The following is a 12,708-nucleotide window of genomic DNA, read 5'->3' as shown; positions in this document are numbered from 1 at the left end:
CCCCCCCCCCGCACTCATCCCTTCCAACCAGACCCCCATATAGCCTCGCACCCGGGCTCTGCAGCCTGGACAGACGCAAGAGCACGCAGCCCCGCACGCAGGCACGTCTGCCCAGCCCCTGGGGCGGGTGCGCCAGCCCTCTGGGTCTGTTCCAAGTTGGAGCCTCTCACGTGAGGCCCAATGTGTCATTTCCAAACAGAAGGAATCGAGCTCCTTCGCAGCAGGGAGGAAGAGCAGGGTGTGGGGCTGGGCGGGTGGGTGGGCGCGTGGGCATGTGCAGGGAGCAGGGCGCGTATGAGGGAAACAGGCATGTGAATGCCAGGGTTTGTGTGTCGGGGCATGGTGCACACGGGTTGGGGGCTCTAAGGTTGGGTGGGGGGAAGGAGCCCCGGGAAGCAGTGTGCCTTTGTGAGGGTGTGTGTGTGTGTGCCGCTGAGTCTGTGTGCCGTGGGTGTGGGTGTTTGTCTCCCTGTATCCGCCTTCTCTCCCGTTCTGGACTTTTAGCCTTCCTGGGCTCGTTTTCCCCATGTCCTACCTCCTCCCTCTCGGGGCTCGAGTTAGGTGCCCTAGTGGAGGAGGGGGGCACGCTCCAGGACCTAGTCCAACCCAAGACGCTGCCTGAGGCTTCCCTCCAGCTCCCCCTCCCTTCCTTTTCTCCCTTTCCTCCCTCCCTCTCTTTCCTCTCCTCCCTCCCCCCCCCAGGCTGGCGTGCCAGGGGGTGGGACATGCCAATCACTGGCTGTGCCTCTCCGGCTGCCAGCACAGGGCGCAGCTCCCCCCGGGAGCCAGGTGTTTGGGTCCCTGGAGACGCCGCCGGCCCCCGGGGAGGCAGTGGGGCTGAGGACCCTACAGACCCTTCTCCAGTCCCATGGTGAGTACATTTGGGAGGGTTTGGGAGGGGCTCCACCGAGGTGGGGGCAGGAAAATCAGGGTCCTGGGAGCGAAGCAGAGACCAAGACTAGCAGGAAATGGGGATGAACTCCAGAGAGAGGAGGGGGCCGAGGAGGGGTCCAGAGGCCAAGGGGGCTCTGTAGCATTGGACAGTGGCTGCTCCAAACACCCGGTCTCATGGCTTTGAGCAGACACACCTGATGTTTTTCTGGGGTTCAGCTGGCAGAGGAGATGGAGATCCCCCCTTTAGGAAACTGGACCTGGAGCCCAGAGGGATTAAGCTGCCACGTAGCAGGCAGAGGACCCAGAATCCCAGGGACAGAGTTGAAAGGGCAGGGGGCCAGAGGGCAGCCCTTGCCACCAGCATCCTGTGGGAGGTTGATCCCCCCCCCCCGCTGACGTTGGGGTGTCAGTCCCAGAACCTCCTCCTCTTCTCCCTCAGGGAACACTGACTCCCACCACCCCCATCCACCTTCAGCCCCCCCAAGATGGACTGAACCAGGTTGCCGGCCAGACGGACAAGCTGGATGCCAAGGTGGGTGTTAGGCCAGAAGCCAGCAGGAGACCAGGCCAAGAGCCCCAGGGCTCTCCGGGAACAAATGGGCACATGGAAGGCCACACCAGCCAGGGAACATGGCCCTGACGTGTGCAAGGGCCCAGAGGGCCCTCCCTATGTCCACAGTATCTTGGGCTCCCACAGAGCAGGTCTCAGTCCTGTGTTCTGGTAATGCATGGGTACTAATGGGCATCCATCCCAGTACCCCCAGACTCCACAATGTAGGTAGGGTGGGCTGGATTCTTGCAGTCGCCAGCTCCCGGGCTGGCAGCTGGGAAGCGGGTGGTCAGCTCTCCTTGGGTCATTCAGACAAGTGGTGCTTAGGGGTTATCTGTGCTAGCAAGAGGGGTTCACCTCTTGCCACAAAACATACCTACAGCTCCACCCAGGCTGACCCAACCACCACCACCACCCCACCACCCCAACTGGCCGGAAGGAGTCAGATTGTCTCCTGCAGCCGGACAGTCTCCTATCCCTGGGTAATCAGCTGCTCACTGAGCTGTCAGATAAGAGTTAGTTCTCTGCCCCCTGACCTCAGCCACTGGGCAAGCCATGATCGCTGCTGTGATACAGACGACAGGGGAGGGGATGGCGAAACGGGGCTGCGGAAGATGTGACTCTTGTCTCCCGGGCGGGGGCCTGGAGGTCTGAGAACTAGATCTCCGAGTGCAAAGAGGAGTCCAGAGTACCAAGAAGGGGTTAGGCACAGGTCACGTCAGCCCTAAAAAGGAACCTCCCCATCAAACAGATGGAGAGACTGAGGCTGAGAAAGGAGAAGGGACGTGCTCATGGTCCCAGAAGGGACACTGAGGGGTCCTCCTGGGCTGGGACCCCATTCCCCTCACCCTCAGGCAGCACTGCACTCCCACCTCCCTGAGCAAGATGACGGGGTAGGGAGGCAGCAAGCGCTGGGAGGCAGGAGCTTGGGCTCTGGAGGGGAGGGCGGGCGGGGAGAGGTGGGTGAATATCTCGCTGGGTTTCTGCTCTGCTGTGATGCCATGGTGATGCCTCGAAGGATGGGGGAGGGAGGGAGAGAGAAGAAAGGAAACGGGGAGGAGAACTCAAGGATGGAAGAACAGGGGCAAGTGGAGATGTGGATGAGGGGCGGAGCACTGCTGATGCCACCTGGCAGAGTGAGGTCTAGGGCCCGGCTTGCTGACTGCCTGGCTCTCGCATGGTTTGGCTGAAGTCGGGCAACTGGTTAAAGTCCATCAGCCGTGAGTGTATTTGGCAGTGGTTCTAGGGCTGACACTCGTCTTCCGGCTCCGCGGCACATTTATGAGCATTTAACTGATGGCTGCTGCTCCCCCCAGGGCTAGTTGGCTGTCCCAGTGGTGACTGTTGAGCCTGAAAATGTGGTAAATTGCATGTGTTTACGCCCTCATTCCCCGGGCCAGGCATCAGAGGTAGGGGTTTTGTGCACCTTTAATGGGTCAGGAGCTACTTTTAGAGAAAAATTAACCCAGGGGGAGAGAGCCCCCTCTGACAGGCTGGCTTCTGGATTAAGGCTCCAGCAGAAGCAACTGGTCAGACGACCTGGCCAGAGGAGCGCCATCCTCTATGCACATGTGAAGTCCCAGGAGCCCAGCCCCACAGACCCTATCTCGTATCTCCCTCTCCAGTCAGGGCTCTGCCAGCTCCCAGGCCCGGAATGGCAAGATGGCTTTGCTCCTCCCTCCTGAATCTCTTCCCCAGCACCCCCTCGTTCTCTGTCTCCCCTTCTCCACAACTTGGCCAGTGGTAGGATTCAGGAAGCCCAAGTGTTCAGGAATCCCTCTCCCCAGCAATCGCTGCCGGCCTCCCCTTTCCTCTTGCCGGCCAGATCCCCAGCCCCTGGGGACTGATCCAGGGCTCTGGCAGTCAACAGTCTGGCCTGCTGTTCTAGAGGCTCTGACCTCATCCCTTAACTCTTTAAGCCCAGGCTGACTTTTTCCTCCCCCAGCACCGACAGGCCCCATCCCACACCCGTGCCTGTCCTGTCACCTCACTCAGTTTCCCCGCAGCAGGTGAGTCAGGGGCTCCCTGGTCCATGTAACAGGTGAGGATGCCCTCGGCCATTTCTCTCCTGTGCCCTCAAGCCAGACAGGGCCTCCCCCAGGGGACGGGGACCTGGCAAGTGAGGGGATGCAGAACCGGAAGGAGCAGGCGTGGGGGCTGGGGGGCATGCTCCGGATCCTGACCCCTGTGGAGTCTTCCTCATGACCCTGAGCCTGAAGTCAAACAGGAGGACCCCACGTACATACGCCCTTATTTATTCCACAGAATTCTTACTGAGCAACTACGTGGGCCAAGCCCTGGGATAAAGCAGCGAATGAGGCACAGCGCCTACCCTGCTTCTCAGAGCTATGGCTAGAGCTCCCCCTCCCACAGCGCTGTCATCATACATCACGCAGATCGACAACAGACACTGTCACACACACACATGCACGCACGCACACGCGCGCGCACACACATACACAGGCCTGTTTCTGAAGGAAGGACTGATTCCTCACTGACTCAGACCTCAAACTATGGGTTGGCCACGTCAGCCAAGGTGGGCGAGGAGGCTGTGGAGCCCACCATTGCCACAAGAGCAGGGTAGAGTAGGCAGGGGTCCCAGAGGTCTAAATGCTGGTTGCAGTAAGGATTTAAGGTCCTCAAGGTCTCAAAACCTCAGTTGCCCCTTTTGCAAATTGAGAATAATAAAACCTGCTTCATAAGGAGCTGTCACAGGTCAATTAAATCATGGAGAGAATGCTTAGAGCCGTGTCTGGTGTATGGGAAGCAGTCAGTAAATGCCAGTTGCTATGATAATATTAGTAATATTATTAAAAGCTCCCAACAACCTTCATCAGGAGGCCGCAGTCCTGAGCAGGAAAGCACCTCCCTGCACCCTCACGCACAATCATCCTACAGAAGGATTACCAGGTTGGGACAGTGACTTGCCCAAGGTCACATGGCAGGGACCAGCACAGGCCCCCAGGAACGTTCTCCTGAGCAAATCACTGTCCAGGAGAGGTTTTGGGGAAGACCCCTGCTTCTGACTGGGGAAGAAAGACAGAGTTCTTGACAACTCTGTTGTTGGGTCGCACCCCAAGAGCTCGGAAGGTCCGGAGGTGGCAAGAATCAGGGTCCAGTTCCCCAGAACCACTGCCCTCCTCTTTCCCCCAGTTGTTCCGGATGGGAGCCCTCAGCCCCTAGAGCTCATAGGTGGGGTATAGAGGAGTCTGCCAAGTGGAAAGCATGCGGCCTCGGAGCGCACAGGCCCCGGGGCAGAATCCCAGCTCCGCCACTTCCTGTGAGACCACCAACAAGATGAACTTCAGTATCTTCATCTGTGAAATAGAGATAGGAACCCCCATGGCGTGCCCTGCGGACTAAAGGAAATGATACAATGATACCGTACATCAAGTGTCTGGCATGCAGGAAGTGATTAATTACGGTGGCTATCAGTGTGGCTATTAAAATGAGTGAGTGGGAGGGATTTCTAGCCATTAAGGAGCGGGACTGTCAGCCTCCTCACCTCCAAGGACCACTTCTCATAGGGTCCCCCATTCTGAAAGCTGGGGCGCCCGGGTGGTTCAATCGGTTAAGCATCTGTATTCGGCTCAGGTCATGATCTCGGGGTCCTGGGATGAGCCCCACATCAGGCTCCTGGCTCAGCAGGGAGTCTGCTTCTCCTTCTTCCTCAGCACCTCCCCCTACTTGTTCTCCCTCTTTCTCTCTCTCAAATAAATAATCTTTAAATATAAATATAAATATATATATATATATATAATAAAAACACATTTTTAAAAAGAAAAGAAAAAGAAAAAAACAAATGAGGACTCTGGGACCCAGAGAGGGGCTGTGTCAGGGTATGGACAGCAAGAGGGGGCTGGGCTGTGGATGGGACTGAGGAGCCAGAAATAAGTACAGACAGGCACTTGGGATGCCATGAGCCCCATCGGCTGTCGGATACAGGGTGGCCAGGGAAGGACGGGTTAAATGATTGCTGATGACCACACCGCTAGGAAGAGACAGTTTTGAGGGAGGACACACAAAAATTCACTAATCAAGATAAATCATATTGTAATGTAACATTTTAAAAAATCAACTAGCCAAAAAAAAAAAAAAATTAGACAGCCCACAGGCGGGCCGTCTGTTTTTGTAAATAAAGTTTCATTGGAACCAGGGCCAGGATCAGGGTGAGTCATGGGTGATAGGATTGTTTGTGCAAGTGCAGGGTTGGACCCTGCCTTTGTTTAAAATTTTGTTCATCGTGGATGGCTGTGCATCAATTTCCTCTTTTTTTTTTTTTAAGTCATCTCTACACCCAACGTGGGGCTCGGACTCACAACCCCGAGATCAAGAGTCACGTGCTCTTCGACTGAGCCAGCCGACCGTCCCATCCATTTCCAGTTTTTTAAATATTGCATTAAACTATCCATTTTCTTGAACGCTGAGTTTGGGGGCACCTCAGATTTTACACCCAAGGCAAAACTGTCTCCCTCACCCCCCCCAGGCCAACCCCGGCTGTGATGTGGGACCAGATTCGATAGTGGAGGCCTTGGCGCAGTGTTGACGGCTGCACCGCGCCCAGGCAGCCAGGACGCCCCAGCAGCTGCCGCGGGTGTGGCCTCTGAGGTCAGCAAGCTCCTCTGGTCTGACTCTGACTCAGTCTTTTCACAGTCTTGGCCCAGGGAACCACTGGGGCTACAGAGCTGCCCCAAAGCACCAGAGGTCGAGGGGTCGGGAAAGGAAGCCAGCACCCGAGCTAGGCTCCAGGAGACTTTGGGGGTACACCATGCCTTCTTCCCTCTTTTCTCTGGGCCTCAGTTGCTCCATCTGTACAATGGGTACTAAACAGCACTGAGTTCAGACCAGAGGGACGGGAGTTGTGCAGGGCAACCCTGTCGCTGTGGTGGCATCCACCCGTGCCTCCCCAGGGAAGGCCCAGCGTACGCAGTCCGATGCCAGCCTCCAGCCCGGCACCTGACCTTGGTTATGGGAAGAGGACACAACAAAACTCAGTAAGCAAGACAAATAATTTTTCAGCATCATATTTTAAAAATTCAGATTGGCGGGGTGCCTGGCTGGCTCCGTCAGAAGAGCACGTGCGACTCTTGATCTCGGGGTCGTGAGTTCAAGCCCCATGTTGGGTGTAGAGATTACTAAAAAAAAATAAATAAGTACGATTAAAAAAAATAAAATTCAAATTGGCTAACTATGGCCTCCAGGCCAGCCATCGGTTTTTATAAATAAAGTTTCATTGGAACAGACTTCTCAGGCTCAGATCTTGGTTCCTACGTTACCTGTGTGATCTTGTGCCAATTCTCTTGCTTTTCTCAGCCTCAGTTTTTCACCTGTGAAATGGAGAGAAGAGCGACCCCTAGGTCACGGGTTTCCCTGTTAAGATTAAATGCGGTAATGCACATAAGGACTTTGAGCAGTGACTGCCACTCAGAGAGCACTGAATGACAATGGTCATTATCATTAGTAGCTGCTATTGTCAGCGTATTCCAAATTTCTTTCAAGGTTATTCATCAGAGTAATCTCTACACCCAACGTGGGGCTTGAACTCGTGACCCCAAGATGAAGAGTCACATGGTCCACCAATTGACTGAACCAGCCAGACACCCCAAGAAATTTCTAATCGAAGGAGCAGACACTTGGGGCACCTGCGTGGCTCAGTCGGTTAAGCGCCCGACTCTTGATTTCAACTCAGGTCGTGATCTCAGGGTCCTGGGATCGAACCCCATGTTGGGCTCTGTGCTCAGCGGGGGGTCTGCTGGGGATTCTCTCTCTTTCCCTCTCCCTCTGCCCTTCCTCCCCCTCCTTCCCTCTCTCTCTCTGTCTCAAATAAATCTTAAAAAAAAAAGAAAAAGAAAAAGGAGCAGACCCTCGTAGGAGAGAGCCCTCACTGGCACATGCTAAGAATCAGTGGGAACCCAGCACTCACTGTGTGGTGTCAGGCCTGTGCCGGGCACTTGACATCCATGGACCCATTTAGGCCTCGCAACAATGCCTTGATTTATTCACCAGGGACTAGTGTCATTCTGGTGTCCAGCTGAGGAAAACGAGGCGCATGGCAATTATGCCACCAGCAGGGATCACATACCCAGTAAATGGTACAGCCCGGATTCAAATGGAGACAGTCTGGCTCAGGCTGTCCTGGCCCTTCCACCGTGATGTTCCCTGTCCCCTGAGGTGCATAGTGCCCGAGACACACAAGCACACGCTCACAGCCACGGTCCTTCTTGCTCTTTCTGTCACACTCCAGACTGCCCTCCTGAGAGTCCCTCTCACACACTGACACCATGACCAGTGGAGATGACCTCAGCCACACACCCTCGGTCACACGTGTCACAGCCACGCACCCCGCGGCCCCCTGTCATGCAACGACCTCCTCACAGGCACACGGTACGCTAGTCTCTCTGTCACAGACGGGGTCCTGAGGAACACAGAGCTACTGGGCCCTTGTCCGCTGTCTCTCCCTTGGAATTTTTCCAAAGATACGGCCCCTGAAACCGTAGCAGCAGGTGGGAGCAGACCCCAACTCTTCCAGGGACAGATGGATGCCTGAGGCCCAGAACAGGAAGGGACCTGCCGAAACATACAATAGCAAAGCCATGGCTGAGCGGTGGGGTCTCTGCTAACAGACTCGGTTTCTCCCTTTACCCACCTTCAGTGCCTGCACTGGACTCCAGTTTCAAGAAACATGGGGGGATCTTTCCTTTCCCCTTGTTGCCCACCACTCAGCTTGGACCCAGGAACAGAATGGGGAGACAGAAGGGGGATCTCGCACCTCACCTGGGGCCAGACCCCTGCTGGGAGCTGAGGCCCTCAGCCTCCACTGCCAGCTTTCACTCCAGACTTCCTTTCTTTTTTTTTTGTTTTTTAAGATTTTATTTATGTATTTGTGAGAGAGAGAGAGAGAGAGAGAGAGAGCACAAGCAGGGGGAGTGGCAGGCAGAGGGAGAAACAGACTCCCTGCTGAGTAGGGAGCCCAACGCGGGACTCGATCCCAGGACCCTGGGATCATGACCTGAGCTGAAGGCGGACACTTAACCGACTGAGCCACCCAGGCGCCCCCCACTCCAGACTTTCTACCACCAAGCAAGCGTTCAGGCCCAGAACAACTTAGCCTCTGCCCTCCTAGAGGGTCTGATCCAGCTCCAAACACTGCCCTCCTCCTCTCTCATTCTCTCTCTCTTTCCATCTCTCTCTCTCTGTGTCACACACAGACACACGCACACACGTGCGCGCACACACACAGGGAAACGTGCAAACACACCAACATATGCCTCCCCCTTATCTTCTCTAGAGCTCTCCCCCGGCCTTCCCATCTCTCCTTATTTGATGGAAGAATCCCGCTCCACAGGCTCAAAGGAAAAGAGAGACATGCGTTCTAATCGTACTCACCTCCTCTGTCCCTGTGGCCGGGTCTTGTGGCTGCTTGGAGCCACGGCTGCCTCAGGGGAATGGGGAGCATAAGAGACCTTCCTCCCAGAGATGTACGACAGTTCAATTAGATAATTCAATTAAGTGCTTAGTGCTGCGTCTGGCTGGCATGTAGTAACTACCTAGTAAATGAGAGCTTTAATAAAATTGAGTGAAGTGCTTTGAAAATTTGGCAGTCCTGTATACAAAGCAAGCCTCCCAACTCCTGCCACATGAGTTAAGCAAGACAGGAATTAGTAGCAATTTCCCAATGAGAAAATTGAGGCTCAGAGTCTGAATGGTGAAGCTGGAAGGAGGACTTCATCTCTGGATTCCAAACCCCCCTCCCCCCGGTGCTGCCGGCACAGCCATTCGTGGCTGGGAAAGTGCCTCCTAAATGACTGTGTGTGGCCCCTGGTGAGAAGGGGTGACGTCTGGCCCAAAGCCCGGAGATGGCAGAGGCCGTGTCCCCAGCCCCTCCCACCGCAAGCTATCAGAGACGACCAGCAGCCCAACCAAAGCCCGCGTCCTCTCTTTTCAGGTGATGCCCTTCCCCTGAGGAAGCCCTGTAGTGCGACTAGAGGAAGGGGCTGCCCCCCCCAATCCCACGCCAGCACCATGAACACCTCAGCCCCACCCGCCGTCAGCCCCAACATCACCGTCCTGGCACCGGGAAAGGGGCCCTGGCAAGTGGCTTTCATTGGGATCACCACGGGCCTCCTGTCCCTGGCCACGGTGACAGGCAACCTGCTGGTCCTCATCTCCTTCAAGGTCAACACTGAGCTCAAGACGGTCAACAACTACTTCCTGCTCAGCCTGGCCTGCGCCGACCTCATCATCGGCACCTTCTCCATGAACCTCTATACCACGTACCTGCTCATGGGCCACTGGGCTCTGGGCACACTGGCCTGCGACCTGTGGCTGGCCCTAGACTACGTGGCGAGCAACGCCTCCGTCATGAATCTGCTGCTCATCAGCTTCGACCGCTACTTCTCGGTGACCCGGCCCCTGAGCTACCGAGCCAAGCGCACGCCGCGCCGGGCCGCCCTGATGATCGGCCTGGCTTGGCTGGTGTCCTTCATCCTGTGGGCGCCCGCCATCCTCTTCTGGCAGTACCTGGTAGGGGAGCGGACGGTGCTGGCCGGGCAGTGCTACATCCAGTTCCTCTCCCAGCCCATCATCACCTTTGGCACGGCCATGGCCGCCTTCTACCTCCCGGTCACGGTCATGTGCACGCTCTACTGGCGCATCTACCGGGAGACGGAGAACCGCGCCCGGGAGCTGGCGGCCCTGCAGGGCTCCGAGACGCCCGGGAAGGGGGGCGGCAGCAGCAGCAGCTCCGAGCGGTCCCAGCGGGGGACTGAGGGCTCCCCGGAGACCCCTCCGGGCCGCTGCTGCCGCTGCTGCCGGGCCCCCAGGCTGCTGCAGGCCTACAGCTGGAAGGAGGAAGAGGAAGAGGACGAAGGCTCCATGGAGTCCCTCACATCCTCGGAGGGTGAGGAGCCTGGCTCCGAGGTGGTGATCAAGATGCCCATGGTGGACCCCGAGGCGCAGGCCCCTGCCAAGCAGCCCCCCCGGAGCTCCCCCAACACGGTCAAGAGGCCAACCCGGAAAGGGCGAGAGCGAGCCGGCAAGGGCCAGAAGCCCCGAGGGAAGGAGCAGCTGGCCAAGCGGAAGACCTTCTCGTTGGTCAAGGAGAAGAAGGCGGCTCGGACCCTGAGTGCCATTCTGCTGGCCTTCATCCTCACCTGGACGCCGTACAACATCATGGTGCTGGTGTCCACTTTCTGCAAGAACTGTGTTCCCGAGACCCTGTGGGAGCTGGGCTACTGGCTGTGCTACGTCAACAGCACCATCAACCCCATGTGCTACGCGCTCTGCAACAAAGCCTTCCGGGACACCTTCCGCCTGCTGCTGCTCTGCCGCTGGGACAAGCGTCGCTGGCGCAAGATCCCCAAGCGCCCCGGCTCTGTGCACCGCACGCCCTCCCGCCAGTGCTGACAGCCCCTCACCTGCATCCCGCCGCCCCAGTCCCCGGGGGAGCCGGGGAGGAAGCGGGCGGGGCTGTGACCTCAGACCCCGGGCCCTGCTCTGTCCTCACCAGGCTTCCGGGGGGAGAGGGGGAGGACCCTAGGTCACCTTCCTGGACAGCCCAGAGAAGCCCTGCCAGCTTTTCAAACTTTGCTATTCCCGGGCAGGGAATGAACCTGGGGAACTGGTTTTTCTGTTCCCTGCTGGGTGGGAATGGGCTCTTCACCAGGAAGAAGGCTGGGGGAGGAGGATCCAAGCTTTGGATCCCTTGTTTGCCTTCAGGCAGGAAATCTGTGGGGAGCCAGCAGGGCAGGGCCAGGAGAAGGAACGTTAACATCTCAGTCGTCCCTGGCCCAGGGGCTGGCCCCGAGGACTACGGTGGGAGATGGTACCCCCTGGGGCAACAGCAGGGAGCTGACACCAACCACGGAGGGGAAAGCTTGGCTCCAAGGGAGCACCCCCTGGCTGGGCACTCCCTCCCTCCGCAGGCACAGCCCCCACTGCCGGGCCCCAGGCACACTCTCCAGGGTTGTCCAGCCTCCCTACAAATGTCCCCAGAGTGTCCCCAAGGCAAATGTCCAAGCATCAGCAGGACAATGACACCAGAAGAGACCAGCTTGGCTAGTCACACACCAAGTCCCGAGGCAGCAGCAGGGCCAGGCGCCAGGTGTTCTGACTGTCCCACTATGTAGTTTCCCTGGGAATGAGGGGCATGGGTGCCTGCTGTCCGGCCCCACACCTACACCCTCTGCCCCAGAGAAACCCTCAGTCCCTCCCTCCCTCCCTGGCTCACAACCACCACCTGGACAGATCTGCTCTGTGCAGGCCTAGCCAGGCCTCCCGCATGCTGCCTGCCTCCAGCCTGCCCCACACAGGCCTGGCCCAGCCCGCAGGTCCTCTCCTGTGAGCTCCCAGTCCAACCCATGCATGGCCTCCCAGCCGCCCTTATCTCCAGGCCCAGCCTGGCCCCAAATGTTCCTTCCTTCTATCCTCAGCAAGTGCTGAGTCTGTGAATAAAGCCACGTAACTGGCGGGCACTCTGGGGCCTTCTTCCCTGTGTCGGATCGCGGGCCTGGTCTGAGGCCAGGGCAGAATGGGACAGGGAGGGCCCAGATACTGTGGAAAGTGGGCCACTGCCCCAAGGGTGGTCCCGGGAGGGGCAGCACTGAGTGGCTGGATCTCCCGAATCCTGTGGGCCCCAGCACTCCAGGGTCCCCGGCTCAGGGGAGTAGGGCTCTGATGGGCCGTAGGGAGGCCAGGTGAAGTGAATTGCCCTTGCCCATAGCCCAGCATATTCTCTATCAGCTTTGTCCTATGTGGCCGCTCTGGGGCCCTGTTAGACCCAGGGAGAGCAGAACTGCTCCAAGGCCCCATTTACAGATGGGGAGACAAAGACCCAGTGACCCCAGAGGACAGCCTCCTGACCCCTGGACTACGGAAAGGGGACACCTGGCGTCCAGGCCAAAAGCGCTCCATAAAGGGGACTCTCAGGCCAGGTTCCAAGGCATTTCATCAGTGAGGGGGCACCAAAGCCTACGGCAAAGGAATTTTAGGTTAGTCCCACAGCAGAGTAGTAGCTCTCATTGGGGGTCCTCAAGACCACCCTTAGGTTCAGTGATTCGCTAGAAAGACACACACAACTCAGCAAAGCTGTTACATTCATGGTTAAAATGTATTACAGTAAAAGAATATAAATTGAAATCAGCAAAGGAGGGGCGCCTGGGTGGCTTAGTCATTAAGCACCAACTCTTGATTTCATGATCTCAGGTCATGATCTCAGGGTTGAGGAACTGAGCCCTGTGTCAGGCTCCTCACTGGGTGTGAAGCCT

General features: G+C 57.3%; 2 protein-coding genes across 2 annotated transcripts in view; both read left to right on the top strand.

Moving 5' to 3' along the window:
• Nucleotides 1–3,649, top strand: part of SLC22A6 (solute carrier family 22 member 6) — a 51,902-nt gene extending 48,253 nt beyond the window's left edge. The window contains exons 14-16 of the mRNA XM_040638771.1: nucleotides 1,334–1,426; nucleotides 3,390–3,453; nucleotides 3,546–3,649. Coding sequence (XP_040494705.1) covers nucleotides 1,334–1,426; nucleotides 3,390–3,453; nucleotides 3,546–3,649 — 261 coding nt within the window. The remainder of the gene's footprint in view (nucleotides 1–1,333; nucleotides 1,427–3,389; nucleotides 3,454–3,545) is intronic.
• On the top strand, nucleotides 296–11,916 carry CHRM1 (cholinergic receptor muscarinic 1). The gene is made up of 3 exons (XM_040639263.1): nucleotides 296–871; nucleotides 1,334–1,426; nucleotides 9,390–11,916. Exon 3 carries the CDS (start codon nucleotides 9,467–9,469, stop codon nucleotides 10,847–10,849), a length of 1,383 nt encoding a protein of 460 aa, XP_040495197.1. The 5' UTR covers nucleotides 296–871; nucleotides 1,334–1,426; nucleotides 9,390–9,466; the 3' UTR covers nucleotides 10,850–11,916.
• The last annotated feature ends 792 nt before the right edge of the window (nucleotides 11,917–12,708 follow it).

The sequence above is a fragment of the Ursus maritimus genome, unplaced genomic scaffold, assembly GCF_017311325.1.
Source record: "Ursus maritimus isolate PB19 unplaced genomic scaffold, ASM1731132v1 scaffold_23, whole genome shotgun sequence".
Lineage (NCBI taxonomy): Eukaryota > Metazoa > Chordata > Mammalia > Carnivora > Ursidae > Ursus > Ursus maritimus.
The sequence above is the reverse complement of the archived record's forward strand: the minus strand, read 5'-3'. Positions and strand labels throughout refer to the sequence as shown.

Coding starts and splice junctions, on each gene's coding strand:
- CHRM1 (XM_040639263.1), top strand. CDS start 9,467: ATGAACACCTCAGCCCCACCCGCCGTCAGCCCCAACATCACCGTCCTG.